This window comes from Nematolebias whitei, chromosome 4 (assembly GCF_014905685.2).
Source record: "Nematolebias whitei isolate Nwh7 chromosome 4, NemWhi1, whole genome shotgun sequence".
NCBI lineage: Eukaryota > Metazoa > Chordata > Actinopteri > Cyprinodontiformes > Rivulidae > Nematolebias > Nematolebias whitei.
The window spans coordinates 29,682,981-29,706,263 of record NC_056501.1 but is presented as its reverse complement, the minus strand read 5'-3'; the positions used below and the strand labels follow the sequence as shown (position 1 = coordinate 29,706,263).

The window sequence follows — 23,283 nt, the reverse complement described above, 5'->3', positions numbered from 1 at the left end:
GAAGAACTTTCAGACCCGAAGACACAGCCGTGACAATCGTTCTGTGCCACTTATCGTCCAAAACTAACCTATTTAAGAAATAAAAAAGAAGCTACATCTTTACAACTTCCACATGATGCGGTAAATTGTGCTTTTATGGGTAATGTGCCCATTAAAGAGTAAAAAGCAATCTGAGACGTCAAGACAAATGACAGCTTTTGAGTGCCATCTGCAATCTGGAGCTTCACAAACTCAATTATTCATAATGCATTTATGAAGTCCGCTGAGACCGCGCTGTCATCCCCGCTCAAACTAACGGGAAAAGCAACATAAAGGGACAAGATCTCCAAGATGACGATGGCTTCACATGGCTGGGGGGGGGGGGGGGGTGCACATCTGCTGCCACCTGCTGGGTAGCACCCAGAACGGAGACGAAAACAGTCGAGAAGCTTTTAATCCTCAAGAAGAGATCATTCCTTCCATGTATCAATATGATAGAACAGGTTGTCAGACTCGTGTGAATCTAATTAAATGAGTGTCTCACTCAAACGAGCCGCCTTGTCCAGGATGAACGTCCAGTACGAAAGTAGAAATCAGAGTGGCTGTGGGTTAACCAGAATAACGTTCTCACCACGGATAAAAAGCTGGTTGATGTGGCGCGTGTGCACCTTCCCGTACTTCTGAGGAGCCCGAGAGACGTTCTCTTCCTCCTGTTTGCTTGGAACACGTTCTGTCTCTTTGGGCTCGGCCGTCCCGTCGTCTCCTATATGGGCAGGCCGATTTGAGCAGCTTTTTGGTGTCTCTTTGGGCTCGTCGGCCTTTTCCTGGGCTTCCTGCTTCTTCACGACCTCGTGGGCTCCTGGGTTCTGGAGGCGCAGCTTCTCAAAGAGCTGGACAAAGATTGAGGTCACATTAGATGGAAGTAAAGTGTGGAACATGAAATAAGAACAGTCCGTAACATTTTATAAACAGACTAGACAAAATGTAAATAGACTATTTATATTATAGCACCTTTCTATCTTATCAAGATGCTCAAAGCTCTTTACCATCTGTGCCTCATTTATCCATCCACACAGCCCATTGGAGGCAATGAGGGTTCAGTGTCTTGCCCAGGGACACTTCAGCATGTGACTGCTGGTGGAATTGAACCCCCAACTCTTGCATTGGAGGACGACTGTTCTAACCGCTCAGCCACAGCCGCCCCTACGTACGTATGATCTTTCAGTGTTTTTCTAAGCAGCTGCTCGAAGGAGTTAGATTTGTTACTTAAAAACTTCTCGGCATATTTACCGAGTTGATTTTTCTTGAATTCAAATACAAAGTAAATCCCTCAAAGTTCAGTCAACTGCTTTTTCTGAACATTTTTTTGTGAGACGGTCACAAGAACTGAAGTGTATTACGCCGTGTGTGTGTGTGTGTGTGTGTCAGTCTAGGGCAGGGGTCTGCAACCTGCGGCTCTGGAGCTACCTGCTGTTCTTTGGTCCCTCTGCAGTGGCTCTTTCAAGCTTCGACCAAAACTGCCATAAAACTGAATTTGATTGTTTAAACTAACAACGAAAAAAGGATTAAAACAAACAGCTTTCCTGTCATTTCTCTTGCAAATATGTGAACACTGGAGCGAGTACAAGGAGTAAAACTAGGGGTGCACCGATTTATCGGCCCCGATTTCCTTCAATTTTGGGAAATGAGAAATCAGCCGATACTTGCATGAGAAACCGATTTGACAGATTTATTTAATTTTAACAATTGTCTGACCTTCATTTATATTTAAGAGCACTGTATCATGGCCAGTTAAAACAAGTTAGTATTGTTTCTAGGATGTTGTTCAAGGGTATGTTTTCAATAAAATAATGGAAAATTGAAGGTGCGTTGTGAACTTATAACACCTGACGGTGTCACTTATAAAACTAGATCGGAATCAGCAGATCAGACTTTGTAGAAATCGGTGATCGGCCAGAAAACGGCAATCGGTGCACCCCTAAGTAAAACATTAACTTGATGCTTCTTTATATGAAGAAGTGTCTGCATAATTTATAGATCGTTCAATTTAAAAAAAAAAAAAAAAAAAAGGTAAACACTGAGCCTGCCGCCCTTTACAAGAATCTGGTATTTTAATAAATGTTAAAAACCAGATAGTTTTTGGTTTATAATGTCACCCTTATTGGCCACAAGCCCCCTCCAGTAAGACTAAAGTGGCCCACGGGCCACCAGTTGATAACCACAGCTGTAGGAGGTTGTTGCAGTAAAAATGTCTCTTGATCATAAAGGTTGCAGACCCCTGGTACCAACATGAGACCATGATGGGCCAAACACTTAAAGCACAACTGATGCTCAACTACTGATAGGGGGGGGGGGGGGGGGGCTGTCCAATAAGTGCCAATGTGTGAATTCTTCAGAACACAAGACCTTTTTATTTAGTTATTTAGTTTTTTATGTTTTTTTATGTTTCTTTGTGTATGCTTTGTATGTTTTTATTGTTTTGTTTGTTTTTATTGTGCAGCACTTTGGCTACCCTTGTGGTTTTTAAAATGTGCTATATAAATAAAGTTGATTGATTGATTGATTGATTGATAGTTTTAGTTTAAACTTTTGGTCAATGGTTCATATTATGAAGGCAGTATCAAACATTTGGACTTGAGTCAGTAACTTTCTGCTTTCTGTGTGTAGATTCTCAACAGCCAAATATTAATGGTACTTACTCGTGACATTGTGAGGGCCTTGTCATGGTAGAGTGCCTCTCCAAGTAGAGGCTCCCTGTAGGTCTCGTCTACGTCAACCATGGCCTGCCGTAAACAAGAAACAGTCTCCAGATCCCAGACTCGGTACGAGATCTCTGACAGGACGAACAAAAGTACAATGAACAGACTCACCATGTTCCAGAACTTGTCGAAGGCCACGACAAAGCCCGAGCACACGCCCCTCAGCCCTTTAAAGGTCCTGATGTGAACTTTGACCCTTATCCTCTCCTGAACGCAGCGGTGCAGCTCTCCCAAAGGACTGCCCTTACACACTGAGGACACAACAAGCAGGTCGTGTCTGGTACGACTCAGAAATCACGTAAAGCTTTCCGTTTTTAAACAACAGGTAAAACAACGTAAAGCTGCAACTACGGTAAATAAACTGTAATATAAAGTGAGACTTAGGTACTACAATTATCTTTTGTTGAAAAATTAGATGCACAATCTCATGAAAGTGTTATTGATACAACCACAGTAAAGGTTATAATTTGGTGTATTTAATATCTGTAACGAACAGATTGAGTCGTTTTTATTGTCCATCTTGAATTGGACTGGCTCCACAAGTTAACTGTCTGCAGAGGTACAGCCAATGATCGCCAGCCAGTGCTTTATGAGATATTTTGCTAACAGACAGAGCTTCAAATAGTTAATGGCAAACTTTCAATGAAAGATTTTTTTACAGTGTGTTAGCGCTCAGTCAAAATGTGTGTTGGGGATCAGTTGAAAGTACTACCACGCCAACATTTAGCTCAGTAAACATAAAGCTGACTGTTGTAGCCATGTTTGTGTTGTTTTCATTTCAGTCAGTTGTGGCAGATACACAATGAGCAAAACATGTGCATTCACCTTTCAGTGAGGGCAATAATAACAGAAAAATCTGCTTCCAAGTACTGGTACTTTTTCTTTGTTTCCAAGTACTGATCAGTACTTAGTGCACCAACAATCTTGAAGTTTGATCTTCTGCTGAAATCCAGTGAACGTAATTGTATTGATTTTCATACCCACAACAGAAAAGGTTAATTTTGGCAGTTTTATTGTGACATTTTTGCCTGATAACTACTAAGATAAGAACTTTATTGATCTTGCAGGAAATTGTTGAAGTAGTAGGTTTATGTCGGCTGCTCCCTTCTTCGGGGGGGGGGGTCACCACTCGCATGAATGATTTGGTCATTTGTTTTACGCTGGATGTCCTTCCTGACATAGCCTGGGTTTGAACCCACAACCTCAGGATTACAAGGCCGCGGCACTGGCCACCAGTCTACTGCAGCCCCACCTGATGCGCATTATTCCTCACATAGACTGGCACACTTCAGTCAGTGTTAGCATTCTTATCAAAACTGGTATAAACCCGTGACACAAAATGGAAGAAGCGGGTAAAGATAATGGATGGATATGATCTTTTTTGTCTTAAAAATGTAAAAATATCAATAAATGTTCAAATTCATTATATAATTTTATAGTGTCGCCCCCACTGGCCAGAAAAGACCCCCTGCAACAAACTCAGTGGCCCATGGGCCATCAGTTGATAATGTCAGATGCAGGTTCTGTGGCTCCAGACACGTTTATCCATTTATATTTAGAAGATGCGTTTTTCTTGCAGGCCCAAATAACTCCACATAGAAAACGTGTCATGAGAGTGTTGGTGGTGGTGAACCTACACGCCATCCTGCTCAGGACATTTTTTGGAGGTTTCTGCCTCCTCCTCCTCGGCTGGCTGCTGCTGCCTCCCCCCTCCTCCGACACCGGATTATTCACCATCAGCTTCTTCAGCCTTTCGATTCGTTCCGGGTCCGCCACCCCCTTCATGGCTTTTCTCCGCTTTTTCTCCACGTTCTCCGGTTTAGCTCGGCCCCGGCCTCCCTTCAGAAAGCTCTCGTACGCAGCCACATTGTTGAAGCACTTCATGTTTGGGAAAGGAAGCGGCGGTGAGGTCGGAGAGTACAAGGCCCGCAGAGGGTTAAACTGCTCGGAACAAACATTTATGTTATCTGCGTCGTCATCTTCGACGTTAGAATCTGTCTCCCGCTCGTGCTCCGGCCGTGATACTGTTTTGTCACTGTCTGACTCTCCGCTCGCTCGTTCCCTCTCCTCCATGTTTGAAACGAGCGCAGAAGACTGAAGCAAAGGATCATGGGTAAAGTTTCTGCCGGTGGTGTGCCTGAGAATGTATCCCGTAGTTTGTGGTTTACTGTACTTTGATGAAACGTGGGCAACACTGTTTTTCTAAAAAAAATAGTTACAAATAGTTAATTTGGTAAAACTAGCTAGAATTAAATTATTCGCGCTACTGAAAAGTAAGGTCATGATTTTACACTTACTCTTTGGCACAACGCCTGTTCCATCCGTTTAGACAAAGCTTAGCTCTTCTTAATCTTTCAAGTGATGCATCTTTACTTATTTTTATTTACATTTTGTAAATTTATAGCCTTATTTCGTCTGTCACAAACTGGACAAAAAGCGCTCAGACGTGCTAACATTTGACCACAAGATGGCGCTATAACACAACCCTGCTTTGGTGTTGTCCAACTCCGCTCCCCTCTAAATAAACCATTGAGCAATAGAATAATATTTAATACATAATAACAGGCTTATTTAAAAAAATTATCAAAGAAGGAATCCGATATTTTTTCATTAGACAACGATGCTTTTTTATTTATTTTATTTTCCACAGAACTAAAGTTTGTGGTGCTTGAGGTGGTAGGACAGATTTGATTGACGGACTGAACGTAAACGAACGTGAGCGAAGCTATTGTTTTTGTATTGCTTTTTCTTAAAGCAAATCACAAATAATATAGCTGTTTAGCCTTATTTTTAGTCATTAAAAAGCTGAACTTACTAAACTACTGTGATTATGTGAGTAAATTAAAAGAATATATTCAGGGTTAGGCTAACTTGCTTACATTATACTTGACATTGGGTCAGAACTAGTGTGAGGTTGGACATTATTATTGTAATTTCCAAGTATTAGTCTCGTTATTTTTAATTTGGAATTGAGTTCAAATTGAAGTAATTTTGGCTTTAGTGTGGCTTTTAATGTGTCAACTGTTTCTTTTCAGAAACCTAATGTTGATCAGAAAAGCACTCAGACTTGTTGCAGAAGGTAGGTCCTTTTTCCCCACAGTCTTTGTCCGTCTGTTTACTAATTCCAGCAGCATGGCCAAGAGCAAGTTTGAGTATGTCCGCAGCTTTGAAACAGACGACACATGTCTGAGAAACTGCTACATTGTTGTCAGACTCGATGGTCGCAACTTTCATAAGTAAGTTTGATCCTTATTTTACTGTAAAGTTAAGGTTAGGGTTTGTTTTAGGCTTCTGTTTTGACTTCCTCTATGCCGTTCAATCTGTTTCAGGTTTTCAGAGCAGCACAAGTTTACAAAACCCAATGACGACAGGGCTCTGGGGTTGATGACCAGGAGTGCACGCTCTGTCATGGAGGAACTGGATGATGTTGTTATTGCTTATGGTCAAAGTGACGAGTTCAGCTTTGTTTTCAAGAGGAGCTCCACCTGGTTTAAAAGAAGAGCAAGGTGTCCTGTTTTACTGACACTAAACTTCTAGTATGCAGCACTTTTTGTCTGACTCTTATTCCTCCTTTCTTGCAGTAAGCTCATGACCCACGTGGCTTCTCAATTCTCCTCCTCGTACGTGTTCTTCTGGAAGGAGTTTTTTGGAGAACACCCCCTCTTTTACCCCCCAGGCTTTGACGGACGTGTGATTTTGTATCCCAGCAACCGTAACCTTAGAGATTATCTCAGCTGGAGGCAAGTAGACTGTAAGTAAATACGATGTTCCAACAGATTTATGAAAAAACTGCACATTGGGATAAAAATGTGATATTTGTCTGTGTATGGTTTTATTGTTCCAGGTCACATAAATAATTTGTATAATACAGCATTTTGGACGTTAGTTCAAAAAGGAGGACTCACAACAATTCAGGCCGAGGATCGCCTAAAGGTGAGAGCAAATACACAGTTAGTGTTAACAAATGTCTGATTAGATCAAATAGATGTTGTAATTTTGAACAATTATACACAAGCATCTAAATTCTAGTTGCATCTATTCTATGGATTTTTGAAGCATACATGCATCCATCCACATGAACTAAGTTAGTTTTGACCAAATGTCAGAGTAGTTTATAACAGCTCAGAGTAGTTTATAACAGCTCAATACTGTACAGTTCATCCAAACTGCCTGTTCTTTGCAAACTTCTTCTCTGATATGTTCATTTGACATTCTTATTAAATGCATCTGTTATTACAAAAAAAAAATAGCATTTATGTTGACTAATTACAGAAAATATCAAACAAGTACAAATAGGGTCAGGTCTAGTCAACTTTTAGTTTTCTCTCAATATAATGTACCGCCATTCCTGTATTTCAAATTTACAATACAAAAAATTAGTAAAATATCACAGCTTGATCCACTTGGTCAGAATTGAAAAGATGAAAAACAATGAGAGAATTAAAAGCAATGAAGCATTTCAGGTGTTTGTTTTTTCCACCGTTACATCTGCTGTCCGTAGGTTTAGAGCAATATTGGGTTGCATTTAATTCATTTATTTTATTGTCATTTCTTTCACACATTCTTGATTTGGGGCGAGTGAAATCTGCAGTCCAGTGCATGTATCTTCTTCTTCCATTGCCACAAATGTATAATGACTCATTACTTACTAATTCATTATTACTAATTAATTATCACTTACTTACTTCAACCATCCCTAATTTTGCTTCAGACAAGCTAGATTTGGATTGTGCATGAAAAGCAGACATTAATGTTGATTAAATTAAACTGAGCTTACAAAATACTGTTTACTGGTTTCACTCAAGTTGCAAGAAATAATAATGAACTCAAAGAAATTTTGGGGGAAAATCTAAATAAAATAAAAATAATACACCAATTTTGTCTTCTGATAAGGTTTGATGAACGCTTTGACAGTTTGTCTGGAAAAAACAGAAGCTGGTTAATTACAGAATTTGCAACAAACATGTATTTTAAAGTTCATCAGGTTCTGCATGACTTCATGTCAGGAGCAGCTAGCAGCAGCTGGCTGAGACTGATGCAGCTGTTCTCTGAAAGTCATTTCATTTTCCACCCCACTGTCAGCAAATGTTTATTCTAACTGGTTGTTTAGACAACTTGAGCCATTAATACTTCATCAAACTCTCCCATTAACATCAGAGACCTTTTCACTCCAGTTATAGAGTAATTTATACCTTATATAACCACATGGTGGTGCTATTTTTTGCAATAATTAGAAAATAAACGATGACTTGCAGTTTAGGAAGCTGTTACTTGGGCATTTAGTCAGGCTTCAAGCTTTTGATCATTTTGTACATATCTTTGTGATATTTGCAAATGTTAAACTTTTATTTTCTTTATTTCAGGGAACATTAGCTTCAGATAAAAACGAGATCCTGTTCTCAGAATTTGACATCAACTATAACACAGAAGCTGCTGTTTACAAGAAAGGCACCACTCTCATCTGGGAAAAGGTAAAACCGCTACAAACAACAACAACAACAAATAGTTCTCTGTTTTAACAATCTTTTTGAAGATTTCTGTAATTAAGATTTCTGTAATTAAGCAAATTTACTACATTGGACAAGTTTGTGTGTGATCACGAATCACACACAGTCTGATGTGTCCATTGTGGACCTGAAACTGCAGATCTTCAAAGACACATGTGGTCAGCTCATTTTAATAATTAAAAGCAGTGCTAATTGGACATTAAATGACTTTTTTTTTTCCTGCTACTTTCACATAATGTCATGAGATGTCATGTAAATTTTGTTAAATCCAGATGTGTTGGTTTTCATAGTTTGGACACTAGATAGTGGGAGTATCGTATTTTCTGCCGTACCCATCGCACCGCATATAAGTCTCATCAGTCCAAATATGTCTAATAAAGTGGAAAAAACATAAATACGTCACTTTGTAACGATATTATAATATCAAACGATTCTGGTCAATTTGTGGTAGTTGTGCTCCTGGACCTTACTGCTGCTATTGATACTGTTGACCACAGTATCCTTATATCACGGCTGGAACAGTGGGTTGGGATCACAGGTGCTGCATTAGAATGGTTCCGCTCATACCTGAGTGGCAGAAGTTTCTGTGTCAAGGTTGGTAATAATGTATCCGCCTCATTACCTCTTTCTTGCGGGGGTCCCACAGGGTTCGATTCTTGGACCCCTTCTGTTCTTACTTTATTTGCTCCCACTGGGGTCCATCCTGAGGAAACATGGTCTTTCATTCCATTGTTATGCTGATGACTGCCAGATCTACCTGCCTGTGAAACCAGGAAGTGTTTGCTCCATCCACCCTCTATTAAAACGTCTGGACGACATTAAGGCCTGGATGGCTTTGAATTTCTTAAGTTTTAACAATGACAAAACTGAAGTCATTGTTTTTAGCCCTAGCTCAGCTGCTGCCACTGATCCTGTCAACCTGGACTCTCTTCAGCCATATCTGAAGCAGTCTGGTAAAAATCTCAGGATGGTTTTAGACTCTGACTTCAAGTTTGACAAACAAATCAACTCTGTTTTGCAGAAAAGCTTCTTCCAACTCAGACAGGTAGCTAAGCTCAAGCCAGTGTTGTCCAGACCCGACCTTGAGAAACTAGTCCACGCCTTTGTCACGACCCGATTGGACTATTGCAACGCACTCTATGCTGGGATCAGCCAGACCTCCATCTCATGTCTTCAGCTCATCCAGAATGCTGCTGCTCAGCTTTTAACTGGAACTCGTAGGTCTGAACATATTACTCCAGTTCTGTCCTCCCTTCACTGGCTCCCTGTTTGTACGAGGATAGTCTTTAAAATTCTTTTGTTGACTTTCAAATGCTTAAATGGCCTCGCACCCCTTTACCTCTCTGAGCTTCTGGAACCTTACTTTCCCTCTCGGGCCCTGAGATCATCCGATCAGCTGCTTTTGGCTGTTCCTAAAACAAGACTGAAGCTCAGAGGAGATCGGGCTTTTTCAGTCATGGGCCCCAAACTCTGGAACAACCTGCCCCCCAACATCAGGCAGGCCACCTCCCTTATTCACTTCCAATCCCTGCTTAAAACACATCTGTTCTCACAGGCATTTCATACAATGTAAATTGATCTAGTGTTTTTTTTATCTGTGACCCTATGTTTTAAATGATTTTTATTAATTCTTCAGTTATTATTATTAGTGTATTGTATATTATATTTCTCTCCTTACTTTACTCATTGATTGTTGTTGTTGTTAAGCACTTTGATTACAGGCTCTGTTTTAAATGTGCTCTATAAATAAAGTTGACTTGACTTGACTTCGCCGTATACGTCGCATCTATTATGCGTCACTACTGACAACCCAGAAATGTGGGCCGGTGTTGTGCCAAAAATCAATTGCAGCCGCTGGAGTGTGTACGGGAGGACTTGAATAAGAATTTAACAAGATTAACACTTAAAAACAATTATTTGTTTGCTCAAAATTATAGTAAAGGTGTGTCTCAGGCTAACTTTTCCTTAAGAAATGCACTTTGATGGTCAAATCAGCTGCATTTCAAAATCCGATTCCCGGGAGCGCGCCGAGAGACGACTCGCTGTGAATTTCTTCGAAATTCAACAAGATGACCACCTAAAAACAATTATTTGTTTGGTTGAAATTATAGCAGACATGTTTAATGGTCAAATCAGCTGCATTTTGCCGGGGTGGTGCAGCGAAATGAAGCTGATTTGACAGTTGCTCCAGGCATGATCCCAGTGCTGGACGAAAGTGGCAGGCTGTGGCAAGCCGATTGTGTCATTAATAACCACTTTAACCTATTACAACCGCATGCCATGCAACTTGAGTGCCATCTAGCAGCTGAAAATGGTAGTGTTCAATATTTTCAATGTCAGAATAAATGAAAACAGTCATATCTCAGCCAATAATTGGGTTATAAATATGGGGAAAATACATAAATAAGTCGCTTTGGTGTATAAGTTGCAGGGCATGTAAATTATGCAAAAAACCTGCGACTTATAGGCCGAAAACTACAGTAGTTAGAAATATGTAGCTGTCTTAAGTTTCAGAGTTTAGACATGCATCGTATTTGGTGGTAAATATCAGCAGTGAACTGTGCCGTGGAAGTTGTAGAAACAAGTTGCAGCGGTTCATTTTAATGCTCTTTAATTTTGGTTCTTTTGAAAGATTTTCATGCATGTGGATTATTTTTCCTCTCTGAGTAATATGAGCCATGCATTGTCCATGTGTCTGGTTATATTGACATCATTAGAGCAGCACTTCAGAGTTTATTCATACAGAATCTGAGCTGCTGTATCGATTCAGATCAATAAACATTCAAGCACATTTCATCATGCTGAGTCTTTTTTTATGCCACAGCTCAACCCTCATAAAATATTGTTTTGGTGGTTTTAGCACAGATTCAGCTTCACCAACTGGCATCATGTGTTTTTATGTTTATTATCCCAGTTGGGGCCTTATACCAACGACATGTCTCCTTAATGAGGTGAAATTATCCTCGAGTTTGCCCTTTAGGTTGATGCAAATTGACAACTTCCTGTCGTAAAAGTATAACGTCACTTTGCATTTTGTTCAATGTAAGCTGAGCGGATAAAGCTTGCAGAAAGAGTTGTTAGTTTTCTGGTTTAAATTACTACTTGAAGCTTGAATTTGAAATATTAAAAGTCAGTTAACTGACGCAGAAGAACCAAAAGCAGCTGCGTCGGTGCTCTTAGCAAGCGTCTTGGCTCTAAATTTGCTTTAATCGTATTTATGTTCCGTTTAAATCAAGAAATCAAGTGGTTTTCTGTCTTTGTACCTCAAACTGATGAAGTAACCAAACATTTTTTTTTTGTCTAAATCTTTGTCGAAAACAAACTAACTTGTGTATTTAAAAGCATCCACTGTATTTTATTCTTCAGCAAAAACTTCCAACTTGTTTTGTTAAGTTAAACTTCCCTGTTTAATGTTTCTCGCTGTTTCATTTAGCGGGACGAGACAGTCGCCAAACGCAAGAAGCTACCAAACGAGGAGCAGACGGAGGTGCCTGTCACACGGAGCAGGAGGAGAGTGGAGGCGTATCACTGTGACCTGATTGGGGACCAGTTCTGGGACGAACACCCAGACATCCTTGAGGATGATAATTGCTAGCAGCTACTCATCTCATGAACGAGAAGAACTCAGCTCCTCTCCGCAGCGGGTTTGGAGCTGGATCAGTTCGCTTGTTATGACTGTGATCATGTTATAGCAATGATAGTTGATAGATTTTAAAGATTTCTATTTCAAACATGTTTTTAATTTCATTGAGTAGTTTTTACACCATTTTGTTAAAGTACAAACTTTTCTTTGATTCCATGGTGGTGTCCATCATTTGCATTTCGTGCCTTGTCTGGTTCTAAGGTTACTTTTCCAAAAATAAATCTTCGTCTGATATCATGAATGGCATTTAAAATACTACCATCACTTGGATCGTGCAGCATGCATGCGTTCTCTTGACCCACTGAGGAGTTTCAAATGTGACCTTTTTTCATTTTATTTTTTTTTTGCCTTGACTGAATTGTGATATTTGAGGAAGAAAAGTGTTTATTAAAAAAAATGCCATGTTCAGAAGTAAAAAAAAAAAAAAGTGATGTACACATGATCAAAACAAAAATAAACTGGTTTCTTTCCTGTAGCCAAGGCACCATGAATGGATTCGTCGGTCTTCACTGTCATCGCTGCTAAGAATACCTCACACACCCGGCATACACTCGACCCTCTTGACATGTGCGCTGTCGCATATTTATCATCACTCTCATAAATGACCAGCTCAGTGTGAACGGCTGCTGGAACCTTGACTTTGTGGAAGCCAGATCCTGTATTCTGTTTCTGTAGTAGGCTCAGTTACTGTCGACTGTTGCAGCTGTATTTTTGGTTCTGGGAGTTTGTTAAAGCATGTGGCTAAAGTACTTCATGGAACAAGACGTGCACTTTCTAGTGCAACAGTTGGAAACTAAATCTGTTCCCAATAAAAAACAGTCCTGTTTGTTTTAATGAGGCTTCGCTTACACTGTGTGTAAATTCATTTGCTTGGGTTACTGTAACACATCGAGCAGACCGTGACTGAACATTTGACCTAAACACAGCTAACCCTGAAAACGAGAGCATGTTAAGGCAAATGGTACAGTTATTTAAAGATGGAATGCATTTATATATAAATGGCTAAACAGGCTTTGGTATATATGTTGGGCTACAGGTTGGAGTGGGGATAGGGTAGTATAAAAAAATACAATGTTGTGTTTCAGTCATTTAATCTGTGTTGAGAAAATGCGTAGCTGTTTAAGTTCAAACTCCATTCTCATGATTGCACTGTTTTCCTCACATTACATTTAAAAATGGCAACATTTAAAAAAAGATCTCTCAATAATTTAAACCATCACCAACTAACAGATTAATTTTAGCAACACCAGTGAAAGAAAAATACAATCCACTTTTTAATTAACAAACTAGAAATGGATAATCTAAGGTTGTTCAAATGTTGCCTGCAATTTGAATATAATCTCTGATAAAATCACAAAATCTTCCTAAACAGACATTTTTCAGTGTCTACTAACAAACTGAATGCAGCAGCAAGTGAAATAATTTGTTTTAGTTTATTTTGGATTTCATAGAGAAACACTATCAGAAGTTTAAAATACAAGAAGAAGAACAACTGATGCAACCAGTTATCTCAGTTCGGATTTTAATGGTGCATACATGAAAATTTAGGTGTTCTATTGACTTGATAGTTATCCAACCATGGATCATATCTTCTTTTTTCCTCCCTTTCCCACCCAAATTTTCATGTAATGATCAGGGTATTTAAACCGGCAACCAATCATAGATTTGCTCTCTAACCTCTGTGCAACACCACATATTGATAAAACAATTTTGAAATAAAGTAAAACTTTCATTAAAGGAATTATTTCCATGCTGAAGCGACTGTTTTTTGGAGAGTCCAAAAGTAGGCGGGGTCAGATGTGCCACCCCATTATAGCAATCGGAACCTGGCTTGACACAAATACCTGTTTTTAAGTTGTTAGCGTTAACTGAACCTTTGAACTTTTCATTAATTGAACCTCAGTGTAACACCGCATATTGATAAAACCGTTTTGAAATAAAGTAAAACGTTCATTAAAGGGATTATTTCCATGCTTGAAGCTACTGTTTTTTGGAGAATCCAAAAGTAGGCGGGGTCAGATGTGTCAGGGCCTGGCTTGACACAAGTACCTGTTTTTTAAGTCGTTTAGCAGCGACAAGTGAACTTTTACTGTATTCTGTCAAACAATTTTATATATAATTGAGGCTGAATTAGAAAGACAACTTAAAAAAAAGACCTACCTATGTGAGTTCACACTGCAGCTAACTCGTAAACGGCTACGTAGCCTAAAAAAAACATTCTGCATACTGTACAGGTACATTCCATCCAGACTACATTTTACTAAGAATTATAAATGAAGTAATAGATTCAATTGTTTCCTTTTTTGCATAGAGCTTGACATGTTTGCGTTGTGTCTAAAATTAGTCCTCTTTATTGGGTGATTTCAGTATCTCTAGTTGCTCATCTGAACACCATTTCATCACATCCTGGCACAGCTCAGCTGAGTCCACAGCTCTGTCTGTCTGTGGGAGGGGTCGATGAGAACAGTAGCTCTCGGCAGCAGCATCACATTCAGCCGCGGCTTATCGCGATGTCCCACCGGCCACGGGCTCTCCATCTCATCCAGGCTGTTTTCTGAGCCGTCATCTCTTGGTTTAGTCGATCCATTTGTTTGTAGAATGCGTCCTCCTCCTCTCGGAGCTGTTTGGTCTTCTCTTTGTCTTCTACTTTTCTTGCACCGGGTTGTTTCTGCTGCTGCTGCTGGGTCTGAAGCCGGTGTTTATAACGGTGCGTCGGATTCACAGAGCTTTTTGTGTGCATTTGAACGCATCTCGTGTTTGTCAAATATATCCAAAGATTATTGATTTATTAAATATATATATATTTAATCCGAACCGTGCATAATAATGTTTTAGTTTTTATTTGGCTTTCCAAACAGGAGAAATCAAGCAGGCTTCACCAAAGAGCATCTTTGAACACGTACAGAGTTATGAGATTACTTCTCCCATTTGGCTCCATCCTCTCAGGCACAAAAGATCAACCATCAAAGAGGTGAGTAAGACAAAACAATCAAATGGAGCTTTAATTTGATGTAAGTCATCTTTTGCATGATAATTCCCATGCATTTGCTCTTTTCCTGCCAGCATCCTGCAGAGGTCCAGGTCCTGATTTCAGCTGAGGGTCAGGAGCTGCAGCTACATCTGGAAAAAAATGAGTGAGTAACTTAAGGACATCACTGCGTTTCATCATCGCTAAAGATGAAAGGGCGATGCTTTTGCCTGTGTCAGTACTGTGGTGGGTGTTCATTTATCTTCCATGTTAGCAAAATATTCAGTGAACCATTGGATTTGAATGAAACTATCAGAAAGTAGTCATTAAATGCACCTTCAGATGATTAACTTTTGGAGCCAAACCAATTCACGGTGGCCTCCACAGCTTAGCAACAATACAAAATACATTAATAGCTCTATAATAGATAATGAGCTGCAATTTGGTCTGGTGGTTGATGAGAGTTGTTCCCCAACCTATACTCCATCATTTATTGAACACTATCTAGTTTTCTAATTTACCATTGCTACTGGAGTTGATTCTGTTTGATAGCCAAATGGCTCATGAACCATGAGATGGATGAAAATCTCAGAAAGTATTTATTGGATGTACACCTAGAACTGATAACTGTTTGGAATCTTACAAATTCAAGATGTCTGCTACAGCCTGCTAAACTTTGAAAACACAAAAAATGACTATAATACAGCCAGTTTTACAGATACTGAGCTAAAATCTGTTGTGTTAATAGCTTATAATAACCAACACCCACTCAAAGCGCAATACCACACCGTTGCTTGAATCCTGGGCAATTCAGGTCACGCCTCTTCGTGTTAGTCTTATGAACACTGAACAGGTTTTAATGAAACTCTGAAAGTAATCATTTGATGTACCTGTACATCTACAACTGATTAACTTTTGGAGTTAACCTAATTCATGATGGATACCACAGCTCGTGTACCTTAGCACAAACAGAAATATCTGTAACTCAGTTGGCATTAAGGTTCCTGCTTTAACACATACTCTACCTATAGTCTAACATGTCTCGCATGAAATAAGTGCATAACAACATTTACAAGGTTTGACCAAAATCTCTACAACATCATAAATGGTAAATGGACTGTACTTATATAGCACCTTTTTTTTTTTTATCTTATCAAGATACTAAAATGATCTTAGTCTAAAACTCTGGAGAGCAACATTCATTCCTTCAAGGAATGTCGTCTTATGTAACAGTGTCAAATAACAGAATGATGTTTTCGGTAAAATGATCAATTTATTGAACCTTCTTCTTATCAGAACCTGCTTGATAAAACCCTAACAGTCACGTTTCCATCTGATTGCATCAAGTTAGAGTACCAGCCTCTCTGACAGCAGCGAGATGGCCCAGTTTGTTTGACCAGATGTTAGTTGTCACACAGTCTCATTCATAAGGTCAGTGGCCCCCGTGGGTGATGAGGAGGAGGGAGTTTCTGGACGACAGAGGGTTTGACACCCGATCCGTGTGCCTTTGGGCTAACAGGAAGTGAGTTTGTGCCTCGGCACCTATCGTCCTGCAATCTGCTGAAGCAGTTCCTGTCCAGAAACAATGGGATGGTGCTGGGCAGACACCGTGATAGCAGGGAGGTGTTTATCACTTGGATTTGAGCCAGCGCACAAGTAGACAGAAGGTCTTTATGAGCATTAGTTCATTTTTCCCCTCAAGTGTTTGCTGTTTCTGGCGTTCTGAATACCATGACTCCAGTGTGTCTGACTGAATGCCCCCCACCACCACCTCTCCAATGGATTCCCCATTCTGCTTTATCTGCCCAGCAGGTGGTCTCACTGTTAGTTCTCCCACTGGACAAGGATTTCCATCCATCACACGGCCACACGTGTGTGGTAAGAAAACAGCAGGGAGGATGAATGATGAAGTTCATGTGAGAGGTCTTTTGATAAAACGTGTACAGTCTGTTCTTTAAAACAAGATTGAGAAGGTGTTCACCGATGAGGAAATATTGAAAAAAAAAAATGTTCCAAGAAAGAGGAAATTGTTGTTTTGCAACGACAAGGACAAAAAATAAATTTAAAAAAGCCTGTGCTCAGCTGATTATGTTGTTTAAAACAGGATAAGATTTGAACATTTAGTTCAAAACAACAACAAAAAAACTATCAAAGTTTTTTTTTTTTTAACTCCAATAATGTATTTGGATGCATGTCACGTTGTATAAAATGATCTTTGAGTCAATCTAATCAAACTAAATTTCTTGACTCACAAGTGAATTGGTAAAAAATAGAAGTGATTGCGTTTTAAACACTTTTATTTAGTGGTTTTGCTGTTTATTTTTGTTGTTACTTTCATTTTTCTCAATTTTATTTGACTTTTTTTGTACAAATCTAAAATTGCACACACCACATGTTGTCTGCAGCTGTGATTGTATTGACAATTTCAAATAAAGTTGTTAACTACAATCATAATTTGAGGTTTTATATTAAGTTTTAGTTCATTATTCAAGGTTTAATTTGCTCTCATTTCTCTCGTAGCTGTGGTTTTCAATCACAGCTACGAATTAACTTACTAAGGTTGTTTTTTTCTTCCAGCTATAGAAGTGACAAAAAAAGCAAATAAAATACGCTGAAATTTTAGACATGAATGCAGATAGCACCAAATTAATTTTAAAGTTGCTCTAAAAACAAAGTATACAAGAACGTCTACAATTTACAATACGTTTTTGTTTACTTCTTCAAGGCTTTCTTTCTTTAAATGATTGTAAAATGGTCCATTTTACATCATTTCATCATTAAGTCATAACAGGTCTCTCTTATAAATGAGTCCTCGAGGCTCAATGAGACTAACCTGTTTAAATAAAGGTTGAATGAATGAAAAAAAAAATGCCATGAAATAATCAAGTTCTGTCTAAAACACAAAACGATTTAAAAAAAAAAGTTTTAAAATATATATATAAAAGGAAAAAATGTGTTTTTAAACTACAAATATTAATCCATTGCTTTAGGTTTGCTTCATTCAGAACAGAAACCTCAGTTTTCCGTGTGGAAAAACTGAAAACCTTTGATTTTATTTTATTTTTTTTGTCCTTTTGATGAAGGTTGTTGCACTTGACTTAGAACAAACTAAGCCTTAAAGATTGTTCAGATCATTTTATCCTGACCAGATTGAGGAGCTAAAGCCTAGTCTGAAAAAGGCCAAGACTAAAGTGTACTGATGATGTTTAAAACAACTTTAATAAAAAAAAGTCATAATGGGTTATGTGGCTGCTGTTTGGTATTTCACTGCCATCACATTGCACAGTTAATACTTGAGAAATATTAACATATTTCTGCTCTAGGCTGTAGTCAGAGTGCAATAACTACCTTTGGCTGCTGCTGTTTGAGTTTGTGAAAAGCATGAAGTTCTATATAAATACATTACTTGACCCTGACATTGTTGTAAATGTTTATACACTGCCTGGCCAAAAAAAGTCGCCACCAAAAAAAAAGGTCACACACTAATATTTCATTGGACCACCTTTAGCTTTGATTACATCATGCATTCACTGTGGCATTGTTTCGATAAGCTTCTGCAATGTCACAAGATCTATTTCCATCCAGTCCATTAATTTTTCACCAAGATCTTGCATTGATGACTAGACACTAGGCATGATGGGTGCATCACTTCACCTGCCTCTCTTCTTACCCTGATGCGCCCATCACTCTTGAACAGGATAAATCTGGACTCATCAGACCACATGACCTTCTTCCATTGCTCCAGAGTCCAATCTTTATGCTCCCTAGCAAATTGAAGCCCTTTTTTTTTCTGGTTAGCTTAAATGATTAATGGTTTTCTTAAAGCTACACAGCTGTTCAGTCCCAATCCCTTGAGTTCCCTTCACATTGTGCATGTGGAAATGCTCTTACTTTCACTATTAAACATAGCCCTGAGTGCTACTGTTGTTTTTCTTCCATTTGATTTCACCAAACGTTTAAGTGATCGCCGGATCAGTCAGGATTTTTTTCTGTCCACATTTCTTCCTCCAAAATGATGGATCCCCACTATCCTTCCAGTTTTTAATAATGTGTTGGACAGTTCTTAATCCAGTTTTAGTAGTTTCTGCAATCTCCTTAGATGTTTTCTCTGCTTGATGCATGCCAATGATTTGACCGTTCTCAAACAGACTGACATATTTTCCACGTCCATGCGATGTGTCTTTCGACATGGTTGTTTAAGAAATGAGAAGCAACTCATTGCACCAGTTGGGGTTAAATAACTTGTTTCCAGCTGAAAGATAATCATCCATGCAGTAATTATCCAATAGGAGGCTCGTACCTATTTGCTTAGTTATTTCCAGATGGCAACTTTTTTTTGGCCAAGCAGTGTATGATGGAGTTGAACCACCATGAAATTTTTGCAATTGAAAGTGTTTTGAAAGGACAACAATCCACCTTCGTTCTTGGCTGTGCTTGGACTAGTCCTTAGCTTGTCAGTGTCAGTGTTTATCCTACCATTACATTACATAACAAATCACCAAGTGGTTATTAACATAGAGGAATAGCCTAAAAATTAACTCTAAAGATAGGCTATTATACAGATGAACAAACATATTTTTAGAGCAAAATTATTTGGAAAAACATAGAACAAAGCTATTTTAATTGAACATGCTGCTCGCTTTGGCTTTTGTAGCTTCAGGTGCTGCAACTTCTTCCACGGCAGATGACAGCAGGGTGCGGAGCGAGACGCACGTGGCCGATGATCCAGTGATCCATCGGTAGCTTAACGGGACTTTTTTTCTTTTACCTCTTTCATTCGCCAGTCGGACTTGAGCGTGCACCTGATCCGACACACATCAGCAGGTTTCACTGTTCTGATTTTGTAGAGTGAGCTCTCCCATTTTTAGCTTTTCTTTAGTACTTTCAAGCTCCATTATGTCGCTTGTTATGGGTCAATAGCAAATCCTCAGATGTGTGATAAGAGGCGGAAAGCAGGGTGGGCGGGGCCACATTTGCAATTGCTGAGCAATGCGCCAGCACTACTCTCTTTTTTCACAGTCTGATTAACTGCTGCACTCTATTTTATGTCTGTCCTCATCCTCAGTAAACTTACTGCCTCCTCCTCTACAAGTAAATTAACACAATTTTATATCATGCATTCTTATTTAGTTTTCTTTGTGCTGTATGATTTGTAAAACCGCATCAAAAGCCCAAGACTGACCCAGCCCACTCATCAAGCACATAATTGTGGCCCAACCTGGCCTGAATTTCGGGTCGGTCTCAGTCTTGGGCTAGAAATCGCTACTCTACTCCCAAGTCCCCCATCAACATAAAAAGTATGAGCGTCCTGCCAAGGGAGCTGTTCTAGGGGAAACACTGAGTCTGTTCAAAATGATCAGTTCCCACAAACTGAGGTTGTTCAGAAAACTATCTACAACATGTAAGATTTAACTGTATGTAAAATTTCCACAGAACCCCACTTCAGAAGATCTGAACTATTGCTCTGATGTTTTTAACTTTGAGTTCGTAACATCCCATCGTGACTAATCAGTTGCAGCCGTGGTTCTGGATATTCAGTACTTTCAAACAGGGTTGCCAAATAAAGGGTGTCATTTGTAACGGATCACTGTTGCCATGGCACATCCTGCAATGCTACTTCTTTCTTTCTTTCTTTCTTAGAAAAGCTGAAGTCCTGTTTCTCACCACAGTATTCTGTGTACAGAGCACAGCTAGCCTGTTTTTCAGCCGTCTTCACTGACCAGTCAGAGGTTTACCATTTCACGTCCTCGCCCTTCTGCCCCCAGACTCTGTTTCTAAATCAAGAATCTCACTTTGTTTTGATTTATCCTCCAAAGTGTGTGAGACTAAAAGCCACGCTGGGGAGCTCTGCAGTTTGTGTCAGGGAGGATTAATGTCTGATTTCTGAGGAGAAGCCAGATGAAACGCCGCCACGCTGGTTTCCTGGCTACTTCTTTGTGCGCCTAAAACTGTAGTCGGCAGATGAGTGGGGAGCATAAAGTAGCTGTGAAAGTGTGTTGATGTCATCTTTGTGTTTGTGTCTCGTAAAATCCTGCCGCAGTTTTTCTCCGGCCGTCCTCCTTTTCTTCATGGCAGTGAATCACCACCACAAAGCACTGAGGGAAGAGAAGCCGTGAATGATCGCAGGGCACCGCTCGCTCTGTGGCTCGACTCCAAAGTCCATCCATTCCTGTCCTCCCCGGCCGTTCTCCATGTGTGCACGTTGCTTTGCACTTCATTGGTATGGATGTGTGTCCTCCCTGAGCTTTTATCTAAATGAAAGGCAACAGCAAAGTTGATTCAGTTAAAAGCAAAAACGCCCGGGCCGGGGCGTGTGCTGACGCAGAGAGCGTGAAAAGTTTGAGACGGAGCCGAGATGGGAAGGAAACGAGGCGAACGGCGGGGCCGGGGGGTTGAGGTGGGGTGAGGGTGGGGAAGGTAGCGACAGTTGGGGTCAGTTTGGGTGTAAGTTATATCCCTCTGGTTCAGATATGACTCTGTGTGGTTATTATTTCCTGACTTTCCTTGCTCTTCAGTTTAAAGGCCTTCCTTCTGTCATTCAGTGCCCAGCCCTGACAGGAGCACTCCCTGAGGACTGCAGCCCGCACCGTTCCTCCTCCTCTCTGCCCTTATCGTGTCCTCACATCGTATTTCTTCCACTGACCACTCCATTTTCTCACTTTTTCCCACCTCTCCTGATATTCCCCAGGGCTCTTGTATAAATATACATGCCCCGCTCATGCTCTGCGGTCGAGGTTTGAGAGTCAGTGGCCCCACGCAGACAGATGACATGCACTAACTTTACTTTCACACTCACGGCTAGCAAAAAGAACACAAACCAAACTTCAAGAAGAAATCTGACGGACTGCTGGTGAAAAATTACAGGCTGAGCATTCCTTGAAGGGACATCACCCATCACCGTTCATGTCAATTTTAAACTAGTCAGCCTTTATTAAGAAACGAGGAAGTTGTTTTACTCAACTCTTGAATACTGCAAGAAGTCACTCTCCGAGTGTGTGTTGTGAATAACTCTCAGCTACTACCACGTCACATTTTAACTCAAATGTTGTAACGTTGACTGAGTTACACACATTTTTTCTGTTCAGTACTGTTGGCTCATTGTGGTAGCCATTTTGAACTGCATCATGAAGGACCCCACTCACCCAGTACAGACACTTTTTGCCCACTCCTCTCAGACAGGAGGTTGAGGAGCATTAAGTGTAGAACCACTAGACTGAGGAACAGCTTCTACCCTGAGGCTGTTAGACACATGAATCTCTAGCCAGAATAATCACTGTGAAAAATCACATCATGTTACTGCTGATCTGTTTCATGTTGCTGCTGATCTGTTTCATGTTGCTGCTGATCTGCTTCATGTTGTTGCTGATCTGCTTCATGTTGCTGCTGATCTGCTTCATGTTGCTGTGTTCATGCGTGCTCATCTGTTCACACAGACTCATGTCCGTGCTGTTGTTCAGTGTATTGTTTTTATGCTACTAGTGCTTAGTGTATTTTTATTAACCTTTTACTTAGTTCATATCTTAGATCTTATGACTGTTTTCTTTTACATTTTATACTTTTTTTGGATGTAACTGGGACCCTGTGTACATGATTTTGTTCCAAAAGAACTTGAATCCTTCAATAACCTTAAAAATAATCAATTGTGGATAAACATTCATTTCAATGATTACGCACTGAACGATTAATTAAAATCTGTCTGGTGGTTCGTAAGATGTTTTGCTAACAGTTAAACAAGTTGAATCCACTTTAACAAGTATTGCTGAAGTTTTAAGCCCAGATCTCACACTTCAAGTATTTGATGTAGATAACTCTCAGCTACTAGCACACCAGATTTAGGCTTTTTCTTCCCTTTCTTCTTCTTCTTTCGGCTGCTCCATTCTTCAGAGGTCGCCACAGCGAAGTAACTCGCACGAAGACTTGGCAGTTATTTTTACGCCGGATGTCCTTCCTGATGCAACCACAGTCCACCGAGCTACCACAGCCCTCTGTGGAGCAGAGAGCTGCCATCTAGTTTGATCGGGGGAACAGATGGGTTAAGGGCCTTGCTCAAGGAGCCAGAGTGGGGCAAATGAGGGTGGAGGCAGGTGTGGGTGTTTCACCTTTCCCACCACATTTTGATGTTGTCGGCACAGGGAGTTGAACCGGCAACCTTCCGATCACAGGTCCACCTTCTCTAACCTCTGCGCCACCACTCCCCTCCAGATTTTAGCATGATATCGGTAAAATTACTGCTTTTTAGCCATTTTGGGGTTTTCTATGGTTGACTGTGGTGACCATTTTGAATTGGGAAGTATTTCCTGAAAGTTTCATTAAAATCCATCAAGTGGTTCATGAGATATTTTGCTAACAGAGAGAGTTTACTCCTAATACATAATAGCACAATTTTACACAAGCACTCAGAACATGTCTCGTGGAGCAGTTTCAGCT

The 23,283-nt window shown here is 40.0% G+C and overlaps 3 protein-coding genes across 5 annotated transcripts in view; 2 read left to right on the top strand and 1 right to left on the bottom strand.

Moving 5' to 3' along the window:
* Nucleotides 1-547: 547 nt before the first annotated feature.
* lsm11 (LSM11, U7 small nuclear RNA associated) lies at nucleotides 548-4,843 on the bottom strand. Its single transcript, XM_037675964.1, has 4 exons — nucleotides 4,376-4,843; nucleotides 2,850-2,989; nucleotides 2,679-2,762; nucleotides 548-869 (listed from the first exon to the last, which is right to left on the bottom strand). Exons 1-4 carry the CDS (start codon nucleotides 4,809-4,811, stop codon nucleotides 573-575), a joined length of 957 nt encoding a protein of 318 aa, XP_037531892.1. The 5' UTR covers nucleotides 4,812-4,843; the 3' UTR covers nucleotides 548-572.
* A 578-nt stretch (nucleotides 4,844-5,421) lies between these two features.
* Nucleotides 5,422-11,984, top strand: thg1l (tRNA-histidine guanylyltransferase 1-like). Of its 3 annotated transcripts, none has more exons than XM_037675961.1 (7): nucleotides 5,422-5,453; nucleotides 5,774-5,974; nucleotides 6,068-6,244; nucleotides 6,320-6,489; nucleotides 6,583-6,671; nucleotides 8,102-8,209; nucleotides 11,679-11,982. In XM_037675961.1, the coding sequence occupies exons 2-7, from the start codon at nucleotides 5,781-5,783 to the stop codon at nucleotides 11,838-11,840; spliced, it is 900 nt and encodes a 299-aa protein (XP_037531889.1). In that variant the 5' UTR covers nucleotides 5,422-5,453; nucleotides 5,774-5,780; the 3' UTR covers nucleotides 11,841-11,982. The 3 variants fall into 3 exon arrangements, with proteins under 3 accessions (XP_037531889.1, XP_037531890.1, XP_037531891.1); XM_037675962.1 differs by lacking the exon at nucleotides 5,422-5,453 and adding an exon at nucleotides 5,460-5,570 and having other exon boundaries at nucleotides 11,679-11,984; XM_037675963.1 differs by lacking the exons at nucleotides 5,422-5,453; nucleotides 5,774-5,974 and having other exon boundaries at nucleotides 6,178-6,244; nucleotides 6,415-6,489; nucleotides 11,679-11,984.
* A 2,502-nt stretch (nucleotides 11,985-14,486) lies between these two features.
* adam19b (ADAM metallopeptidase domain 19b) overlaps nucleotides 14,487-23,283 on the top strand; it is a 33,452-nt gene continuing 24,655 nt past the window's right edge. The window contains exons 1-3 of the mRNA XM_037675960.1: nucleotides 14,487-14,597; nucleotides 14,761-14,859; nucleotides 14,952-15,022. Coding sequence (XP_037531888.1) covers nucleotides 14,487-14,597; nucleotides 14,761-14,859; nucleotides 14,952-15,022 — 281 coding nt within the window. The remainder of the gene's footprint in view (nucleotides 14,598-14,760; nucleotides 14,860-14,951; nucleotides 15,023-23,283) is intronic.

Coding starts and splice junctions, on each gene's coding strand:
- lsm11 (XM_037675964.1), bottom strand. CDS start 4,811: ATGGAGGAGAGGGAACGAGCGAGCGGAGAGTCAGACAGTGACAAAACA. Junction 2,990..4,375: donor TGTCCTGAGCAGGATGGCGT/GTAGGTTCACCA, acceptor TTGTGTCCTCAG/TGTGTAAGGGCAGTCCTTTG. Junction 2,763..2,849: donor TCGACAAGTTCTGGAACATG/GTGAGTCTGTTC, acceptor TGTTTACGGCAG/GCCATGGTTGACGTAGACGA.
- thg1l (XM_037675962.1), top strand. CDS start 5,781: ATGTTGATCAGAAAAGCACTCAGACTTGTTGCAGAAGGTAGGTCCTTT. Junction 5,975..6,067: donor GATGGTCGCAACTTTCATAA/GTAAGTTTGATC, acceptor AATCTGTTTCAG/GTTTTCAGAGCAGCACAAGT. Junction 8,210..11,678: donor CCACTCTCATCTGGGAAAAG/GTAAAACCGCTA, acceptor TGTTTCATTTAG/CGGGACGAGACAGTCGCCAA.